General features: G+C 51.2%; 1 protein-coding gene and 1 long non-coding RNA gene across 7 annotated transcripts in view; one reads left to right on the top strand and one right to left on the bottom strand.

Annotated features, from left to right (window-relative positions):
- RNF220 (ring finger protein 220) overlaps positions 1-20,762 on the bottom strand; it is a 335,721-nt gene that overhangs the window by 95,325 nt on the left and 219,634 nt on the right. For 3 of the 4 annotated variants that reach the window (XM_077277404.1, XM_077277403.1, XM_077277405.1), the window contains one exon: positions 3,012-3,057. In XM_077277404.1, coding sequence (XP_077133519.1) covers positions 3,012-3,057 — 46 coding nt within the window. Of the gene's footprint in view, positions 1-1,103; positions 1,131-3,011; positions 3,058-20,762 lie in introns of those variants that run through there. The other variant, XM_077277407.1, reaches the window with a different exon arrangement.
- Positions 1-20,762, top strand: part of LOC143788055 (uncharacterized) — a 71,458-nt gene that overhangs the window by 34,514 nt on the left and 16,182 nt on the right. The gene's annotated exons all lie outside the window — the stretch shown is intronic.

Below are 20,762 nucleotides of genomic sequence, written 5' to 3'. Positions count from 1 at the left end.
GACGGATTGCTGTAGTGTATAGAAAAACAGAGGAATAGCGCCATAGAGATAAGGGTAGTGCTAGTAGCCCAGAGAAAAATGTGATGTTAGAGACCAAAGTGCTACTAAATTTGGGATTGATTAGCTAAACGAGCATTTATCCGGTTTCAGGTGTGATTTTCATATTACCCACACCTGTTACTCGCCACCGGCGAGTCTGAGCGAGCATCACATGCTTCAAACAAATTTTGGAAAGGTGCCAAAAATTTTATCCGACCCATTTTGGGGGTTTTGTGTGAAATTATGTTCAATTTGCCTTTTTCCCTCTATTTTATTTTGTTGTTCTAAAACACACAAACGAAATAAACTATGTTTGCTCCTAAAGAGGAGTTTGGGCTTATTTTTTGTTCCATGAAAAACAATCCATATTTATCATTGAATAAGAGAGTGGGGCCTGGGCAGTTTACCTGTGCGTCCAACTGCAAACACCGGGGCCTGCCTGTAACGTGGACTTACTTTTGGAGTAGGGCTTATATCTCAATGGGGTAGATCTTATCTCCAGGGAATCAAATTAAAGCACTCATATAGAACTCACAGGATGGTGACGTTATTTATCTGCAAATATTTATCTGAAAAATGGAAATATACTGTAAGTTAAAATAAAATGAGATTAACTCAGTCTGCAGTATGCACGTGCAGAAATACATGTGAATAGGAATGGTGTGGCCTTTTCTTGGCATTGTCCACGTGCTCTCCAGACGGGGAACAGAGGCCGGTATGGAGGTCAGTTCTCTTCAGCAATGAGTCTGGCTTTTGTCTTGGACACAATAATGGCCAATGAGGGACATCACACCGGTCTTACTCCCATGATTATGGTGTGGGGGCTTAATATTTGGTAGCCGGACCCCCTGTAGTCTTCTTTTCTCGGTCACTCACTGCTCGGTGTTACATTAATTTGATGCTGGAACCAGTGGTGTGGCCATTTTTCCAAAGTGTCCAGGAGCCGTTCTTTCACATATGTTCCTCGCACTACTATGAGCCGCCTGTGTGGCCTAAATGTGCCAGGACCCGTTAAAACGCAGGAGGCGCGAAACTGCCGTGATCCATTGTGTTCTAATAAATACCTTCCTGCTGGCATGTTTTAAAAGGTGAACCAATAAAAGACAGTTCTTATAAAGGAACGATGAGTGCCACCTTTTTCTTCTATGGACACTAAATGTGCTCCCGTGTTGGTAGCGTCTCCAGACCTGTCTCCATTGTGAGGTCATTGGTCGGTGATTACACAGGAGCTGCCAGCAGCATCTCCAGACTTTTCTCTATCAGGACATCATTGATCATTGATAACACAGGAGCTGCCGGCAGCGTCTCCGGACTTGTCTCCATCAGGACATCATTGATTACACAGGAGCTGCCAGCAGCGTCTCCAGACTTTTCTCTATCAGGACATCATTGATCATTGATAACACAGGAGCTGCCGGCAGCGTCTCTGGACCTGTCTCCATCAGGACTTCATTGGTCGGTGATTACACAGGAGCTGCCGGCAGCTTCTCCGGACTTGTCTCCATCAGGACATCATTGATTACATAGGAGCAGCCGGCAGCGTCTCCGGACCTGTCTCCATCGTGAGGTCATTGGTCGGTGATTACACAGGAGCAGCCGGCAGTGTCTCCGGACCTGTCTCCATCGTGAGGTCATTGGTCGGTAATTACACAGGAGCTGCCGGCAGCGTCTCCGGACCTGTCTCCATCAGGACATCATTGATTACACAGGAGCAGCCGGCAGCGTCTCCGGACCTGTCTCCATCATGAGGTCATTGGTCGGTGATTACACAGTAGCAGCCGGCAGTGTTTCCGGACCTGTCTCCATCGTGAAGTCATTGGTCGGTGATTACACAGGAGCAGCCGGCAGTGTCTCCGGACCTGTCTCCATCGTGAGGTCATTGGTCGGTGATTACACGGGAGCTGCCGGCAGCGTCTCCGGACCTGTCTCCATCAGGACATCATTGATTACACAGGAGCAGCCGGCAGCGTCTCCGGACCTGTCTCCATCGTGAGGTCATTGGTTGGTGATTACACAGGAGCAGCCAGCAGTGTCTCCGGACCTGTCTCCATCAGGACATCATTGATTACACAGGAGCAGCCGGCAGCGTCTCCGGACCTGTCTCCATCGTGAGGTCATTGGTCGGTGATTACACAGGAGCTGCTGGCAGCGGATCCTGAGAATTTGTACAATCAGCAGCAGAACATTCCTCAGACGACCATTTTAGGCCTCTTTCACACTTCCATCTTTTGTCTCACGTTGAAATCCGTCGTGTTTTGAAAAAACAGGATCCTATGGACGCAGGATCTGTTCCATACTGGAATCCAGCGACGTATCCCGTGTTTCCACTCTGAGCCTGACGCATCCGTCAAAACACTGCACACGTTGCGTCCGTTTTAACTCTATTTATTAAACGTCCGTTGGTACGTCTCTTCGACGCATTACGATGGGACACTGCCGACGGAAGTGTGCGAGAAGCCCAAGACCTCAGCGACAGCAGCCGAGGCCGGAGGTGCTAGGATTTCTGCAGGAGGCTCAGACTTCAGACTGGAGATATTGGGACGGTTTGTAAGTTTAGTTTCCATTTCCATCACTTGCAGATCAGTGATGGACCAGTGCCGTCTCCTCCATCGCTTTTCCCTCTTGGTGGTGTAATATCAGTGTTGATTGTATCGATATTTGCTTTACTCTTGTGCTGTTGTTGACTCTTTTTGGAGGATTGTGTATAATACGTGTAACATGGATAGTCTCATAAAAAATGTATTTTTACACAGATTATTCTTGGTGATATTTTTGTTTCACATTTCCAGTATTTAATGTAACATGAGACAATTACTATATTAAAATATCAAAAGAGAAAGTCACAGCTTCACATTCAGTAATATGCAGGAAAATACCAATCCAGGCACAAAAAAATAATGGCGCCCTCTGTTAGTTACCATTACTGTAGTGGGCATTATTAGCAGAGCAGACAACAGGCGGGTATTACTCACCTTAGGAGTACCTGGTGGCATGGTGTCTTTCAGCATAGAGTTCTTACTGCAGATAAAGGGGAAAGAGAACAAATCGGTAAATCCAGAGGTATAACTATAGAATTATCTATAGAGAAAGGATCACAGGAGACAGAAAGCCTAAGAGCCCAATGATGAGCCCACCCTAGAGTCCATGCAGGCTCCTGAGCTTGTCCCCCTCCCCATTGTCTCCATTCACTGCAGGCTCCTGAGCTTGTCCCCCTCCCCATTGTCTCCATTCACTGCAGGCTCCTGAGCTTGTCCCCCTCCCCATTGTCTCCATTCACTGCAGGCTCCTGAGCTTGTCCCCCTCCCCATTGTCTCCATTCACTGCAGGCTCCTGAGCTTGTCCCCCTCCCCATTGGCTCCATTCACTGCAGGCCCCTGAGCTTGTCCCCCTCCCCATTGTCTCCATTCACTGCAGGCTCCTGAGCTTGTCCCCCTCCCCATTGGCTCCATTCACTGCAGGCCCCTGAGCTTGTCCCCCTCCCCATTGTCTCCATTCACTGCAGGCTCCTGAGCTTGTCCCCCTCCCCATTGTCTCCATTCACTGCAGGCCTCTGAGCTTGTCCCCCTCCCCATTGTCTCCATTCACTGCAGGCTCCTGAGCTTGTCCCCCTCCCCATTGGCTCCATTCACTGCAGGCTCCTTGAGGTTTCCAACACCCAGGAGCACAAATGGGCAGTCATACCACCCATTACATCCTGAGCTTAGATGATGAGGTCATGGCTGACAATACCATAATATTAAGTCTCTGTTGTATTAGTTGTGATCAGTAAGCTCGCCGGCACCCTCCGTCGCCAGCACCCCCCCTGGTCAGCACCCTCTGTCGCCAGCACCCCCCCCCCCCTGGTCAGCACCCTCCCTCGCCAGCACCCTCCCTCGCCAGCACCCCCCCTCGCCAGCACTGTTCCCTGAGCTATACGCCTGAAATGTAATAGCGTCAGTCGCCCCTCAGGACAGGTGACATTACAAACAATTATACAGTGACGCCGCCGTCCCCGGTAATTTCTTTGCTTATTACAGTCATCTTTCTGATGTAAATTCTCCGTCTAACAGGCCGGGAACAGCAGCGGAAATAAATTATTTTTCCCTGATTCAATTTGTCAGGTCACAAAGCACCTGGAGCTCTGGAGGGTCCTGAAATCTGTGTGCGGAGATGTGGAGCATTTAGGGGGGCAGCATGTTCCCCTGGTCCGACACATGTTCCTTGTAGCCCCCTGGCTGTAATGGATGAGCGGGGGGCATTTAATATCAGGATCTGTATGCGCGCCTGCAGCCAGGGATGAGCAGGCAGCGAGCAGCAGATGCCGACAATAGAAGGCGACACATGAAATCAGATCTAGTCGGGATTAATCTCCACGGGCTCTGGCGCATACACACACGGGCACACTCCAGAACGCCGCGCCAACACAAATACATTTTTATGAGACTTTTTAGGCGCTCAGCACATGAGATGTGACAGAAGAGACAATGTCGCTGTCATGTTCACTTTGTCGAGGGCACTTCCGTCCCAGATTATGAACAGCGGTGCTATGAGGGGGTTAGCGGGGGAGAAATTGAATTTGGCTCTTTAGTGCTCCTTGATTTGGCAGATGGCCGGGTGTGTAGAAATGAGACGGGGAGGGAGAGGTCCGTGTTACAGAAGCAACAAGCCCGTCCTTGGCTGGCCTGTCACATGCCAGGTTCGGGTAAAAAATGGCTGAAAATTAAGGATGAAATGCAAATTCTTTTCTTCAAAGTTTTGCTGCTACTGCAGCCGGAGGGTCCGATGAGACGGGGGTGGGTTTCCGACTACCTCAGTCTCCAGCGGACAATGCAGACAAGCTGGAGCCCCTATAGCTGTGCGCAGATCCCCCAGTGTCACCCATAGCCGCAGAGTGCGGCATCGCAGAAAGCTGCTATTATACACCATTGTCACTGCTTGTGACACTTTCCAGCCTTCGGGCTACTGTTATACTCGGAGTCTCCAGTCCCACGGCATCGTCTACTGGGGTTCTACCCTGAAACAAACAGTCCGGGCTCATCAGAGCCTCCGGCCACGTCGCATCCTTCCATGCTTTACACTGCAGCTTGTTCAGATTGGCCATGAATCGCTGTGAGAAGGGCTCATGGTCATCACATCACGGACACACAGGTTCTACCAGGGGAAATGTCCACACATGGACTGAGAGGAAGGTCTCTGTAAGGCCGCGCTCACACGCTCAGTATTTGTAGCCACACCCAGCTGTTCTACTTTTCCTCTCATTGTTCCACTTCTGGTTTTGGCTACAGATACTGACCGAATACTGATCGTGTGAACGAGGCCTAAGAAGGAGCCCTGGATGATGGCGCAATAAGGGGGAGGAGCCTGCAGAGTGGCGCAATAAGGGAAGGACCCTGGATGGTCACGGAATAAGGGGGAGGAGCCTGCAGAGTGGCGCAATAAGGGAAGGACCCTGTATGGTCACAGAATAAGGGGGAGGAGCCTGCAGAGTGGCGCAATAAGGGAAGGACCCTGTATGGTCACGGAATAAGGGAGAGGAGCCTGGAAGGTAGTGGGAGGAGCCTGGAGGTAGGAGCAGAAAGGGGGAGGAGCCTGGAGAACAGCTCAATATAGGGGAGAGGCCTGGAGAGCAAGTCAAAGGGGAGGAGTCTGAGTGGCTAAATAAGGCAGTGGAGTCTGGAGAGCAGCTCAATATGAGGGAGGGGCCTGAATAGTCACTCAGTAAGGGGGAGGAGTCTGGAGATGCCACAATAAAGGGGAGGAGTCTGGTTCGCATCAGTATCTTGGTTTTGTGGTTTTTGTCCAGATTATGAACTCATAAAAGATTTAATCCATTTAACCCCTTAGTGACCGGGCCAATTTTTTTAAAATCCGATGTGTCACTTTATGTAGTAATAACTCTGGAATGCTTAAATATATCCTAATGATTTTGAGATTGATTTTTTTTCATGGCACATGGTACTTTATGATAATGATACATTTAGGTTGATATGTTTATTTATAAAAATATCAGAAATTTCACAAAAAAACCATATCTAGCAATTTTCAAACTGATTATTCCTTTCTTCCAGACACCACAAAAACCATTAATAAATGGCATCCCTCATGTCGGCTTTACAGCCGCACACTTGTAAAGTCCTGTGTTATTTTGTTGGCATTTTAGAATGTTTTAAAAATGTGTCACTAGTTTTTCATTTTTTCAAAAAAATGTACAAAACTTAAACCTGTTCAGTTTTAAAGTGACTTTTGGGGTCCTGCATATGGGAAACCCCCAAAGTCATGGCCTGATGACACAGATCAATAGCGTGCATTTCGCATGTGCAGACAGTCGGGTTGGTGCAGGTTTACTGTCCCTCCTTGTTCTAAAGTGGAAATTCTACGGGATATTTTGCCAAATGAAAGAAATAATAACCGGAGATGATTGTGGTGGTGCGCACAGTCCCCGAGCCCCCGATAATCAGGTCCTCGGGCCGGGCCCGGAGATAATGACCCATTTACATAGTAATGGCCGTCCCGTGTCCCGGCGATACGCGCAGGAGCCCCCGTCCGATACCAGCGCCTGCCACCTCACTGTTAATTAAGATGATTTACACGGAGTTATCCTTGGAAAATAAAACCCGCCGCCCGGCATCCTAATAAAGTCAGATAATCACCGCTCCCCGTAACTTAGCGCGTGTTCTAATCTGTTTGGGGAATTAGCCGCCAGTTTATTACAGGAGACGAATTCCTTTTCTGCCTTTTTAATCTCTGCTGTTTTTACCTGTAATTAACGGCCGCCCAAAGAATTGCAACGTTGGCATCGGATAATGAAGCGTTCAGGCCGCTTTACAGGGAGCAGCTGCGAAATGAGGCGAAACACGGGTATGTGGGAAAGCTGGAAGCGTGGTCTCCATGCCAGTACACCGGCCAGCTGCGCACAGCCCCCAGTGTCACCCAGCTTTCCCAGGGATAGAGCGGCAGCTGTGAGGGATCTCGTCAGCTCATTCTGGATAGGATCTTCCCCAGTGACATGAGGCCGCTCTCCTGTGTGATTGATGAGGCAGGAGACGGACACATCTCACAGGATGAATTCACAGCAGGCCCGATAATAAACTGACGCGTCCTCAGAAATGTGCAGTGCTTCCTGACTGCGCCGGGAACACAACCTGACAGGGGGACACTCCTGGAGGGGCCACACATGGGCAATATAGGGGCCGCACACTGGACAATGGACACTCCTGGAGGGGCCACACATGGGCAATATAGGGGCCGCACACTGGACAGGGGGACCCTCCTGGAGGGGCCACACATGGGCAATATAGGGGCTGCACACTGGACAATGGACACTCCTGGAGGGGCCACACATGGGCAATATAGGGGCCGCACACTGGACAGGGGGACCCTCCTGGAGGGGCCAAACATGGGCAATATAGGGGCCGCACACTGGACAATGGACACTCCTGGAGGGGCCACACATGGGCAATATAGGGGCCGCACACTGGACAATGGACACTCCTGGAGGGGCCACACATGGGCAATATAGGGGCCGCACACTGGACAATGGACACTCCTGGAGGGGCCACACATGGGCAATATAGGGGCTGCACACTGGACAATGGACACTCCTGGAGGGGCCACACATGGGCAATATAGGGGCCGCACACTGGACAGGGGGACACTCCTGGAGGGGCCACACATGGGCAATATAGGGGCCACACACTGGACAGGGGGACACTCCTGGAGGGGCCACATATGGGGCAATATAGGGGCCGCACACTGGACAATGGACACTCCTGGAGGGGCCACACATGGGCAATATAGGGGCCGCACACTGGACACTCCTGGAGGGGCCACACATGGGGCAATATATGGGCCGCACACTGGACAATGGACACTCCTGGAGGGGCCACACGGGGCAATATAGGGGCCGCACACTGGACAATGGACACTCCTGGAGGGGCCACACATGGGCAATATAGGGGCCGCACACTGGACACTCCTGGAGGGGCCACACATGGGGCAATATAGGGGCCGCACACTGGACAATGGACACTCCTGGAGGGGCCACACGGGGCAATATAGGGGCCGCACACTGGACAGGGGGACCCTCCTGGAGGGGCCACACATGGGCAATATAGGGGCCGCACACTGGACAATGGACACTCCTGGAGGGGCCACACATGGGGCAATGTAGGGCCGCACACTGGACACTCCTGGAGGGGCCACACATGGGGCAATATAGGGGCCGCACACTGGACACTCCTGGAGGGGCCACACATGGGGCAATATAGGGGCCGCACACTGGACACTCCTGGAGGGGCCACACATGGGGCAATATAGGGGCCGCACACTGGACACTCCTGGAGGGGCCACACATGGGGCAATATAGGGGCCGCACATTGGACACTCCTGGAGGGGCCACACATGGGGCAATATAGGGGCCACACACTGGACAATGGGCACTCCTGGAGGGGCCACACATGGGGCAATGTAGGGGCCTAACACTGGACACTCCTGGAGGGGCCACACATGGGGCAATGTAGGGGCCGCACACTGGACAGGTGAGGCTGACCACGCTCCCACGCTGATTCATTTCTACACACTAGTAATCTTCTCCGATTATTGCTTTTTGATGCTTTTTTCGGTGCAGAGATTCTGAGACTATGCACCTAAAACATTGAGTTATGTTAAATGCATTTTTACATGCTGCGCTTTTTCTTTTAAGGCTCTATAGGACAAGTCATTTCTTTTTGTCTTATTTTGTTACACGTCTTATTCTAGGGCTGATTATGTAAAATCCCTGAATAAACCGTTTAATATCACATGATTTTTGGCCATTTGAATGAATGAGGCTGTGTTGTTCCTTCAGGGAATCCGGAAACTCTGCCCTTTAATTTGATGGCACAGAAATGGCCTCCTTGTCTGTGACCCCCTCCTCCAGAATAAAAACCTTTATCATATTTATAGTTACATATTTCCGCAATGGAAACGACTGGCGCCCAAGCGCGGCGCTCCCCACGTCCGCCCGTGACAAATCTCCATGCCATTCTTTATTGGAAGCCTCCTTTTGAGCAGCCCGTGTTCAAATTCATATAATTCAATTATAACATAATAATAAAAAAACACATAGAAAATTGAGGAATCCACTTAACGTCAGGCGCCGCTGCCATTTCAATCCATAACTGGCGCAAATGTTGTTAAAGCAATTTGTTGTTACACGTGGTGTTAGCGGGGGATCGGTGCAGCTGATCCAATGCGGCCGTTACCCGCGCAGGAGCCTATTTATCAAGAGGCACAAATGGCTAATAAAAGACTATAAGATTATTTGTTTCACGCCGAGCCTTATTATGTCAATGTATCAACGGCCTTTTCTGTGCTCGCTAAATGATTGCAACAGGAAAACACATGCGATTCCCCCGGCCGGCTGTGTGCACAGGATGGAGAGCTCCTCAGATCGTACGGAGGCATCTGTAGGCAATTTATGGGGGCCGCACCACGCTGTGTGTGGCCATAGTCTCCTCAATCAGCCCCTGTATTAGCCAGGTCAGGGCCGAGAGCAGACCTGGGGTCTTGCAGGTTTCCTAGCATTGTTCCTCGGGACCAAACATTACATTGTGAGCCTTACTAATGGCTTATAGTGGGATCGGCTATTGAAGGGGGAACTTGTAAAAGTCCAAAAAAAGAGACCCCTTTAATGATTCAAATGAGGTATTGAAAATTGCTACTTTCATTATCGATCACATTGTCCTCGGCCAGCAGACATGACTCTTATCGCTTTCCTCCATCGTGATAAAACTGTGCAGCTGATTGCACCGGCGCCCCACATTAACCAGAGAAAAAAATATTGATCTGGTCTCAAATCTGATCAAATAATCCTTGGAAAGAAATTGTGGCGTAAATTGTTTTCTGGGGAACCATAAAGCGTTTATGGAACAGAAGATTGTGAACAAGTATCCTGTTCTCTCCGGAATGTCCGCGGCCTTGAATCGCGCCGGTTTAGTAGACAAGACGCCGGGATATAGAGCGTTATCCGGCCTGATCTGCCTGCTTTACACGAGGCCTACACAGGGATTAAGTTAAGTCGCACTGAAAATCTGCCGAAGCCTCAGCAAACCCTAGGTGTAATGAGGCTTCTTCCACAGAAATCTCCGGATGGAGAAGGATCGCCGCTCCAGATCTCAAGGTTCAAACACGTCTTGATCTGCCTGGAGCGGAGAGCGGGGTGACAGCTGTCACCTCACCTGTCCTCCGCGGAGGGGCCGCCGCTCGCTGCCTCGTTATCACATGGTAACGGGCTGGGAACCGGGAAAAGCCAAACTATCATCTTCTTCTATAATGACCCGGAGTGGCAGAGAAGTGGCTGCAGGGTCTAACGAGCACAATGGGGCACACCGATCTAGAGGAGCGCAATATTTTCATCAGACATGCTCCACATTTGCAAAAAAGACACGTAGTCGTGCTATAAACGCACCAGCCAAAAGCCATAAAGGTTACAAGGAACGATCCCTCCACAAAGTTCATCTGTGCTGCTGTAGACGCCAGTGTCTGCTGCATGATGCTCATGAACCAGCATGGACAGGATGAACAGATCCGTGCTGAGAAGGGGACACAGTAACTATATGACATGCACTAAACCTTGTGATTATCCTCACTGACATCATTATTAAAAAGGGTTTCTAGTGTTTAGAGAAGAGTCTTATAGTGAATATTTCCTCATTAGATTGTAAGTTCTGCTGTTGTGTAATATGGTCGCCAATATCTGCTGGGGGTGCGATATATGATTTGTGCGCAGTCTTACAATAATTAAACGTTACGTAATTGTGATATTTAGAGGACGGGTTCATCCTCCCGTATTTTCTTTTCATTATCCAAAAGCAGATTTATTGTGTGGACTATTTACCAGCAATGACAGGGTTAATTGTCTGCGCTCTGTGTCCGCTCGCCATTGAATTTATGCCCCGTGGTGTCACCGGCGTCCCAGCTTGTCACCGCAGTCCTTATTAGCTTTCATGTCCTTTTTTTCCCCCTCTTTAAATTATAGAGCAGAGAAGCGGTGGCATCTTAAATATGTCTCCCTCTTCCCTTCTCCCCCCTGCATCCACCAACGGCAGCCATTACAAGATGCGCGGAGCACGGAGAGGGTCGCCAGCACAAATGCAGCTAAATTTATCATGCGCCCAATTATAACGTTAATTGGCAAGTCCCAAAAATCAATTAATTCGCAAATTTTTTCAATTAAAAATTGAAATAAATCATAAAGATCTTATTAAGCAAAGGCCAAGACAGTCAACTTTTTTTTTTCTCTTGAAGGCATCTGAAAATTTCTAAAATATAAAATGCAGCATTGCAAGGGTCTAATGCCCTTGAGTGTCTTTGTAGGAGAAGGGGGGATGTCATCAGCAGGACTGGGCTGAAGACAGATAAAAAAATATCGAGCGGTCGGCCGGACTGCCTTGTCTCCTTATTGATCAGGTGGGATTTTAACTTGCTGTGCAGATCCACAGTGTCAGCAAGTGCCAAGGGGCATTTTAGAAGCAGTCAACTTGGAGGTGTCACTTTGACATAAAAGGGTTGGGAAGTAACACAGTGAAATCAGAGGCGAATACTTAACACAGCGTCATCTGATGGAGGAAACACATGAGAGGCAGGAAGAGACCGCGACCAGCTAGTAATAGACCCAGGACTTCTGAGGAAAGAGACACCATGGTGGCCTCTCTGGATCAAGGAAAAACAGATCAGTGTGGCCTTCGGAGGCCAAGGAAGAACAGATCAGTGTGGCCTTCGGAGGCCAAGGAAGAACAGATCAGTGTGGCCTCTGGGGACCGAGGAAGAACAGATCAGTGTGGCCTCCGGGGCCAAGGAAGAACAGATCAGTGTGGCCTCTGGGGACCGAGGAAGAACAGATCAGTGTGGCCTCCGGGGCCAAGGAAGAACAGATCAGTGTGGCCTCCGGGGGCCAAGGAAGAACAGATCAGTGTGGCCTCCGGGGGCCAAGGAAGAACAGATCAGTGTGGCCTCCGGGGGCCAAGGAAGAACAGATCAGTGTGGCCTCCGGGGAACAAGGAAAAAGAGATCAGTGTGGCCTCCGGGGGCCAAGGAAGAACAGATCAGTGTGGCCTCTGGGGACCGAGGAAGAACAGATCAGTGTGGCCTCCGGGGCCAAGGAAGAACAGATCAGTGTGGCCTCCGGGGGCCAAGGAAGAACAGATCAGTGTGGCCTCCGGGGGCCAAGGAAGAACAGATCAGTGTGGCCTCCGGGGGCCAAGGAAGAACAGATCAGTGTGGCCTCCGGGGAACAAGGAAAAAGAGATCAGTGTGGCCTCCGGGGGCCAAGGAAGAACAGATCAGTGTGACCTCCAGGGACCAAGGAAGAACAGATCAGTGTGGCCTCCGGGGCCAAGGAAGAACAGATCAGTGTGGCCTCTGGGGACCGAGGAAGAACAGATCAGTGTGGCCTCCGGGGCCAAGGAAGAACAGATCAGTGTGGCCTCCGGGGGCCAAGGAAGAACAGATCAGTGTGGCCTCCGGGGCCAAGGAAGAACAGATCAGTGTGGCCTCTGGGGACCGAGGAAGAACAGATCAGTGTGGCCTCCGGGGCCAAGGAAGAACAGATCAGTGTGGCCTCTGGGGACCGAGGAAGAACAGATCAGTGTGGCCTCCGGGGCCAAGGAAGAACAGATCAGTGTGGCCTCCGGGGGCCAAGGAAGAACAGATCAGTGTGGCCTCCGGGGAACAAGGAAAAAGAGATCAGTGTGGCCTCCGGGGGCCAAGGAAGAACAGATCAGTGTGACCTCCAGGGACCAAGGAAGAACAGATCAGTGTGGCCTCCGGGGCCAAGGAAGAACAGATCAGTGTGGCCTCTGGGGGCCAAGGAAGAACAGATCAGTGTGGCCTCCGGGGGCCAAGGAAGAACAGATCAGTGGCCTCCGGGGCCAAGGAAGAACAGATCAGTGTGGCCTCCGGGGCCAAGGAAGAACAGATCAGTGTGGCCTCCGGGGAACAAGGAAAAAGAGATCAGTGTGGCCTCCGGGGGCCAAGGAAGAACAGATCAGTGTGGCCTCCGGGGGCCAAGGAAGAAGAGATCAGTGTGGCCTCTGGGGACCAAAGAAGAACAGATCAGTGTGACCTCTGGGGGCCAAGGAAGAACAGATCAGTGTGACCTCTGGGGGCCAAGGAAGAACAGATCAGTGTGGCCTCCAGGGGCCAAGGAAGAACAGATCAGTGGGACCTCTGGGGGCCAAGGAAGAACAGATCAGTGTGGCCTCCGGGGAACAAGGAGGATGAGATCAGTGTGACCTCTGGGGGCCAAGGAGGAAGAGATCAGTGTGGCCTCTGGGGGCCAAGGAAGAACAGATCAGTGTGGCCTCCGGGGAACAAGGAGGATGAGATCAGTGTGACCTCCAGGGACCAAGGAAGAACAGATCAGTGTGGCCTCCGGGGAACAAGGAGGATGAGATCAGTGTGACCTCCGGGGACCAAGGAGGAAGAGATCAGTGTGGCCTCTGGGGGCCAAGGAAGAACAGATCAGTGTGGCCTCCGGGGAACAAGGAAAAAGAGATCAGTGTGGCCTCCGGGGGCCAAGGAAGAACAGATCAGTGTGGCCTCCGGGGGCCAAGGAAGAACAGATCAGTGGCCTCCGGGGCCAAGGAAGAACAGATCAGTGTGGCCTCCGGGGCCAAGGAAGAACAGATCAGTGTGGCCTCCGGGGCCAAGGAAGAACAGATCAGTGTGGACTCCGGGGAACAAGGAAAAAGAGATCAGTGTGGCCTCCGGGGGCCAAGGAAGAAGAGATCAGTGTGGCCTCTGGGGACCAAAGAAGAACAGATCAGTGTGACCTCTGGGGGCCAAGGAAGAACAGATCAGTGTGACCTCTGGGGACCAAAGAAGAACAGATCAGTGTGACCTCTGGGGGCCAAGGAAGAACAGATCAGTGTGACCTCTGGGGGCCAAGGAAGAACAGATCAGTGTGGCCTCCAGGGGCCAAGGAAGAACAGATCAGTGGGACCTCTGGGGGCCAAGGAAGAACAGATCAGTGTGGCCTCCGGGGAACAAGGAGGATGAGATCAGTGTGACCTCTGGGGGCCAAGGAGGAAGAGATCAGTGTGGCCTCTGGGGGCCAAGGAAGAACAGATCAGTGTGGCCTCCGGGGAACAAGGAGGATGAGATCAGTGTGACCTCCAGGGACCAAGGAAGAACAGATCAGTGTGGCCTCCGGGGAACAAGGAGGATGAGATCAGTGTGACCTCCAGGGACCAAGGAAGAACAGATCAGTGTGGCCTCCGGGGACCAAGGAGGAAGAGATCAGTGTGGCCTCTGGGGGCCAAGGAAGAACATATCAGTGTGGCCTCCCAAGCCATTGTAGGCTACCAAGGGATGAGATAGACGAGATCACAGTAAATTATAAATGTATCGGTCCCTAGATCTGCGCTTTCTTCTGTACCGGGGACCTGACGCCATTTTCACCAGTGATACTTTGTGGTCACATAGGTGTATTCTGCATTTTTGGTTATGCCGCCTCCAATATTTTGGCTCCATATTCAGTATGATAGGACAATAATGGGTTGTATTACTGTATTTAGGGTCATCGCTAAGATCATTTGCAGAAATAAAAACTGATCCAATGCGCTGCTAACACAGATGCAATGATAACATTCATAATAATAATATTCAGACAAATGGATCTAGTAATTCTGTATTGATGAGAATGTGAGATGTGTAAATTAGGGCAAAGATTGTCCCCTTCCAGTGGCAGAGTAGACGCTCCTATATTTCAGATAAAACCGTTACTATCGGGCTGGGGGGAAGCGTTCCCATATACCTCCTCTACGTTCAGCCTGACCTTGTCTGTTAGGAGATGCTGGTTTACCAGGGGACATTGTATAAGGGAATTTATTGCTTAAGTTATTCTATAGCTTAATTCCAATATGTTTCTAAGAATGAGGAATAAAGATAAAAAGAATTGAAAATATTAAATAAAGGACCATGTACCTGTCAGACACAGGGTTACTGGGCCAACGTGCCGTCCTTCACTTTGTGTCCACTAGATGGCAGGATTCAGCATGGAGATAAAGTGCTGTGATAATCTCATCAGTGACCCCAGCGCTGCACACCCGGCCTGATATCATACACGTCACCCGCCCAGCAGACACGTCGGCCACTTATTGTACGAGACGTACAGCCACAGCTGACTTTCAGGGACCATTAATGCGTCCAGTCCTAAAGGCTCTGACCTCGCTGCTGACCCTCACACCCTAAATAAAACATTTTTCTACTTTTCGCTTCGGATCTGAACCACCATCATCCACTGTGTTCCTGGTGGAAGTTTTATCTTCCGAACAATTTGACATGGGGAAGCGATGTGGGAGCATTTCTTAGCACATGTGCTGCTTTTCCTATCCAGACTGAACGTGTCCGTGTGAATCAGCCCTACAAACCTTACCGAGAGCCAAGAAGCTGGAGTCGGGCATGAGTTACGATGAGGATCAGGTTTGGAGCCAGCGGCTTCTTTCCTGCTCGTGCCGGGCATTGAAGATTCATGGCCTGGAAAGGTGTAGAGCCAAGAGCTCTCGCTGGCTCCATCGGGCTCAGGTGGTTCCTCCGAGATGTGAAGGCAGAGCAGAATCCGGGCCAAAAATCTGACGCTGCACTTTGTGCTCACAGCTTGGCGGCTGATGTGCTGGCTGAAAAATGGTGGCACGTGGGGGTGGGAGATAAATACAAGATTTAGGTGTTAAATAAAATGATCCAGAATTGTCCTTCTAAGCTTTAAAGATGGCGAGCTGTACAGCGAGACAGGAGTGGAGGGAGAACATCGGCGCGCGGCTAAGAACACCACCTCTGGCCTATTACTAGAACCAATGACTTTATCCTCTGAATTGCAGCATTAAATCTGCAGGTTAGGACTAGTAATGGGCACCAGGGCCTGATCACAGCAGGCCGGGTCACGTATCCGCAGACTGACAGTGGACACCCGGCGATACATCTGCCCCGTGTAATGGGCACACCGCCATTGTGGGATTACTAGGATGCCGTTATTTCTCGGTGTGCTGCACACTGAACGCCACGGAAAAAAGCCAATTATTATAGGGGCCAGAAGAAGCCATAGAAGAGTTATAAGGGTGAAGTTAAAGGGGTTGTCTCCACGTGATGGCAAAAAACAACTTTACAATGGACTTGTCAGCCTGCGCTGCTCTGATGCTGCAGAGGCCGTGCGGCCGGCTCCGGGGACCACCTCTGGGGACAATCTCCGAGGACCACCTCTGGGGACCACCTCCAGGGCCCACCTCCACACAGCCACCACTTGGCATTAATACCTGAAGGGTTAATAAACTCAAAGCACTTTTCAATACGTAAAGGGGCGATGTTTTTAAAATGCTATCACTTTTGTGGGTTTCCAATATATAGGACCCCCAAAGTCACTTCAAAACTTAATAGGTCCCTAAAAAATACATTTTGTAAATTTCTTTAAAACTGTAACATTAATGTTTCCCTTTTTCAGACCTTCCAAGGCCATGTGCACACGCTGCGGATTCCATTGCGGAATTTTCCGCAGCGGTTTTGATAAATCCGCAGTGCAAAACCGCTGCGGTTTTTACTGCGGATTTATCGCGGTTTTTATTGCGGTTTCCGCTGCGGGTTTTCACCTGCAGTTTTCTATTGGAGCAGGTGAAAAACCGCTGCGGATTCCGCACAAAGAATTGACATGCTGCGGAATATAAACCGCTGCGTTTCCGCACGTTTTTTTCCGCAGCATGTGCACTGCAAATTTCATTTCCCATAGCTTTACATGGTACTGTAAATGCGTGGGAAACCGCTGCAGATCCGCAGCAAAATCCGCAACGTGTGCACATACCCTCAAAGGCGAACAAAATAAAACAACATTTCACAAATGTGCTGATGTAAAACCGACATGAGGGAAATTTCATTTATTCATGATTTTGTGCGTTATGACTCAATAAAAGGAACAATCATTCAAAGTTCGAAAATTGCAAATTTTTTGAAATTTTTGTAAAATTTCTGATATTTTTATAAATATCAACATAAATTTACCATTATCATAAAAGTACAATGTGTCATGAACAAAAAATCTCAAAATCAATGGGATATGTTTAAGCCCCCCAGAGTGATTACCACATAAATGGGCACATTGGGCCGGTCACTCAGGGGTTAAGGCCGAGTCCAGCGTTCCTGTGTATGGGGAGGCCGGGACAGATGGCATCTCATGTGTATGGCTAGCGCTAGGCTTGGGCACCCAAACATCTGTCTGACCTGATGTCTCGCGACCATGTTAGAGCTGCAGCTAAAAAGTGAAATAGCAGAGCGGCCCGTGCAAATTATTCCTGTGTGTGAACTGCGGCCACAAATTCCGCAGTCCTGGATTCTATACAATTGTCAGTCGCTGTCCTGTGTGTAGTGATTACATGCGACTAGGCAACGCAAAATCCTGATCTTCACATCAGCGACCCAGGTCACCGTGTAGTCCCGTGTATTCCCATGTCTGTGGCCCAGGTCACCGTGTAGTCCTGTGTATTCCCATGTCTGTGGCCCAGGTCACCGTGTAGTCCCATGTATTCCCGTGTCTGTGACCCAGGTCACCTTGTATTCCCGCGTATTCCCGTATCTGTGTCCCAGGTCACCTTGTAGTCCCGTGTCTGTGGCCCAGGTCACCGTGTAGTCCCGTGTCTGTGACCCAGGTCACATTGTAGTCCCGTGTATTCCCATGTCTGTGGCCCAGGTCACCTTGTAGTCCCGTGTATTCCCATGTCTGTGGCCCAGGTCACCGTGTAGTCCCGTGTATTCCCGTATCTGTGTCCCAGGTCACCTTGTAGTCCCATGTCTGTGGCCCAGGTCACCGTGTAGTCCCGTGTATTCCCATGTCTGTGGCCCAGGTCACCTTGTAGTCCTGTGTATTCCCATGTCTGTGGCCCAGGTCACCGTGTAGTCCCGTGTATTCCCGTATCTGTGTCCCAGGTCACCTTGTAGTCCCATGTCTGTGGCCCAGGTCACCGTGTAGTCCCGTGTATTCCCATGTCTGTGGCCCAGGTCACCTTGTAGTCCCGTGTCTGTGGCCCAGGTCACCGTGTAGTCCCGTGTCTGTGACCCAGGTCACATTGTAGTCCCGTGTATTCCCATGTCTGTGGCCCAGGTCACCTTGTAGTCCCGTGTATTCCCATGTCTGTGGCCCAGGTCACCGTGTAGTCCCGTGTATTCCCGTATCTGTGTCCCAGGTCACCTTGTAGTCCCATGTCTGTGGCCCAGGTCACCGTGTAGTCCCGTGTATTCCCATGTCTGTGGCCCAGGTCACCTTGTAGTCCTGTGTATTCCCATGTCTGTGGCCCAGGTCACCGTGTAGTCCCGTGTATTCCCGTATCTGTGTCCCAGGTCACCTTGTAGTCCCATGTCTGTGGCCCAGGTCACCGTGTAGTCCCGTGTATTCCCATGTCTGTGGCCCAGGTCACCTTGTAGTCCTGTGTATTCCCATGTCTGTGGCCCAGGTCACCGTGTAGTCCTGTGTATTCCCATGTCTGTGGCCCAGGTCACCTTGTAGTCCCATGTATTCCCGTGTCTGTGACCCAGGTCACCTTGTATTCCCGCGTATTCCCGTATCTGTGTCCCAGGTCACCTTGTAGTCCCGTGTCTGTGGCCCAGGTCACCGTGTAGTCCCGTGTCTGTGACCCAGGTCACATTGTAGTCCCGTGTATTCCCATGTCTGTGGCCCAGGTCACCTTGTAGTCCCGTGTATTCCCATGTCTGTGGCCCAGGTCACCGTGTAGTCCCGTGTATTCCCGTATCTGTGTCCCAGGTCACCTTGTAGTCCCATGTCTGTGGCCCAGGTCACCGTGTAGTTCCGTGTATTCCCATGTCTGTGGCCCAGGTCACCTTGTAGTCCCGTGTATTCCCATGTCTGTGGCCCAGGTCACCGTGTAGTCCCGTGTATTCCCGTATCTGTGTCCCAGGTCACCTTGTAGTCCCGTGTCTGTGGCCCAGGTCACCTTGTAGTCCCATGTCTGTGGCCCAGGTCACCGTGTAGTCCCGTGTCTGTGGCCCAGGTCACCGTGTAGTCCCATGTCTGTGGCCCAGGTCACCGTGTAGTCCCGTATATTCCCGTATCTGTGGCCCAGGTCACCTTGTAGTCCCGTGTATTCCCATGTCTGTGGCCCAGGTCACCGTGTAGTCCCGTGTCTGTGGCCCAGGTCACCTTGTAGTCCCATGTCTGTGGCCCAGGTCACCGTGTAGTCCCGTGTATTCCCATGTCTGTGGCCCAGGTCACCTTGTAGTCCCGTGTATTCCCATGTCTGTGGCCCAGGTCACCGTGTAGTCCCGTGTATTCCCGTATCTGTGTCCCAGGTCACCTTGTAGTCCCATGTCTGTGGCCCAGGTCACCGTGTATTCCCATGTCTGTGGCCCAGGTCACCTTGTAGTCCCGTGTATTCCCATGTCTGTGGCCCAGGTCACCGTGTAGTCCCATGTATTCCCGTATCTGTGTCCCAGGTCACCTTGTAGTCCCGTGTCTGTGTCCCAGGTCACCGTGTAGTCCCGTGTATTCCCGTATCTGTGTCCCAGGTCACCTTGTAGTCTCGTGTCTGTGGCCCAGGTCACCTTGTAGTCCCGTGTATTCCCATGTCTGTGGCCCAGGTCACCGTGTAGTCCCGTGTATTCCCGTATCTGTGTCCCAGGTTACCTTGTAGTCCCGTGTCTGTGGCCCAGGTCACTGTGTAGTCCCATGTCTGTGGCCCAGGTCACCTTGTAGTCCCGTGTATTCCCATGTCTGTGGCCCAGGTCACCGTGTAGTCCCATGTATTCCCGTATCTGTGTCCCAGGTCACCTTGTAGTCCCGTGTCTGTGTCCCAGGTCACCGTGTAGTCCCGTGTATTCCCATATCTGTGTCTCAGGTCACCTTGTAGTCTCGTGTCTGTGGCCCAGGTCACCTTGTAGTCCCGTGTATTCCCATGTCTGTGGCCCAGGTCACCGTGTAGTCCCGTGTATTCCCGTATCTGTGTCCCAGGTTACCTTGTAGTCCCGTGTCTGTGGCCCAGGTCACTGTGTAGTCCCATGTCTGTGGCCCAGGTCACCTTGTAGTCCCGTGTAGTCCCATGTCTGTGGCCCAGGTCACCGTGTAGTCCCATGTCTGTGGCCCAGGTCACCGTGTAGTCCCGTGTATTCCCGTATCTGTGTCCCAGGTCACCTTGTAGTCCCATGTCTGTGGCCCAGGTCACCGTGTAGTCCCGTGTATTCCCGTATCTGTGGCCCAGGTCACCTTGTAGTCCCATGTCTGTGGCCCAGGTCACCGTGTAGTCCCGTGTATTCCCATGTCTGTGGCCCAGGTCACCTTGTAGTCCCGTGTATTCCCATGTCTGTGGCCCAGGTCACCGTGTAGTCCCGTGTATTCCCGTATCTGTGTCCCAGGTTACCTTGTAGTCCCGTGTCTGTGGCCCAGGTCACTGTGTAGTCCCATGTCTGTGGCCCAGGTCACCTTGTAGTCCCCTGTATTCCCGTGTCTGTGGCCCAGGTCACCGTGTAGTCCCGTGTAGTCCCATGTCTGTGGCCCAGGTCACCGTGTAGTCCCGTGTCTGGTGATCATGTGTATTAGTGTTTGTAGGAAGAGCTGGGAATATTCTCTGTCCCCCATAAGCCGCTGTATTATCAGACAGAGTCCGGCGGCTGCTTGTATCATTGCCCGGTTCATTTCTCCGATTTTCTCGGTCGCTCACTGTAATTATCACAGTTGATAATTGTTACATTGCTGTGTGATATCCTGATTACATTGA

This window comes from Ranitomeya variabilis, chromosome 8 (assembly GCF_051348905.1).
Source record: "Ranitomeya variabilis isolate aRanVar5 chromosome 8, aRanVar5.hap1, whole genome shotgun sequence".
Classification (NCBI taxonomy): Eukaryota; Metazoa; Chordata; class Amphibia; order Anura; family Dendrobatidae; genus Ranitomeya; species Ranitomeya variabilis.
Note: the sequence above shows the minus strand (reverse complement) of the source record. Positions and strands in the feature narration are given on the sequence as shown.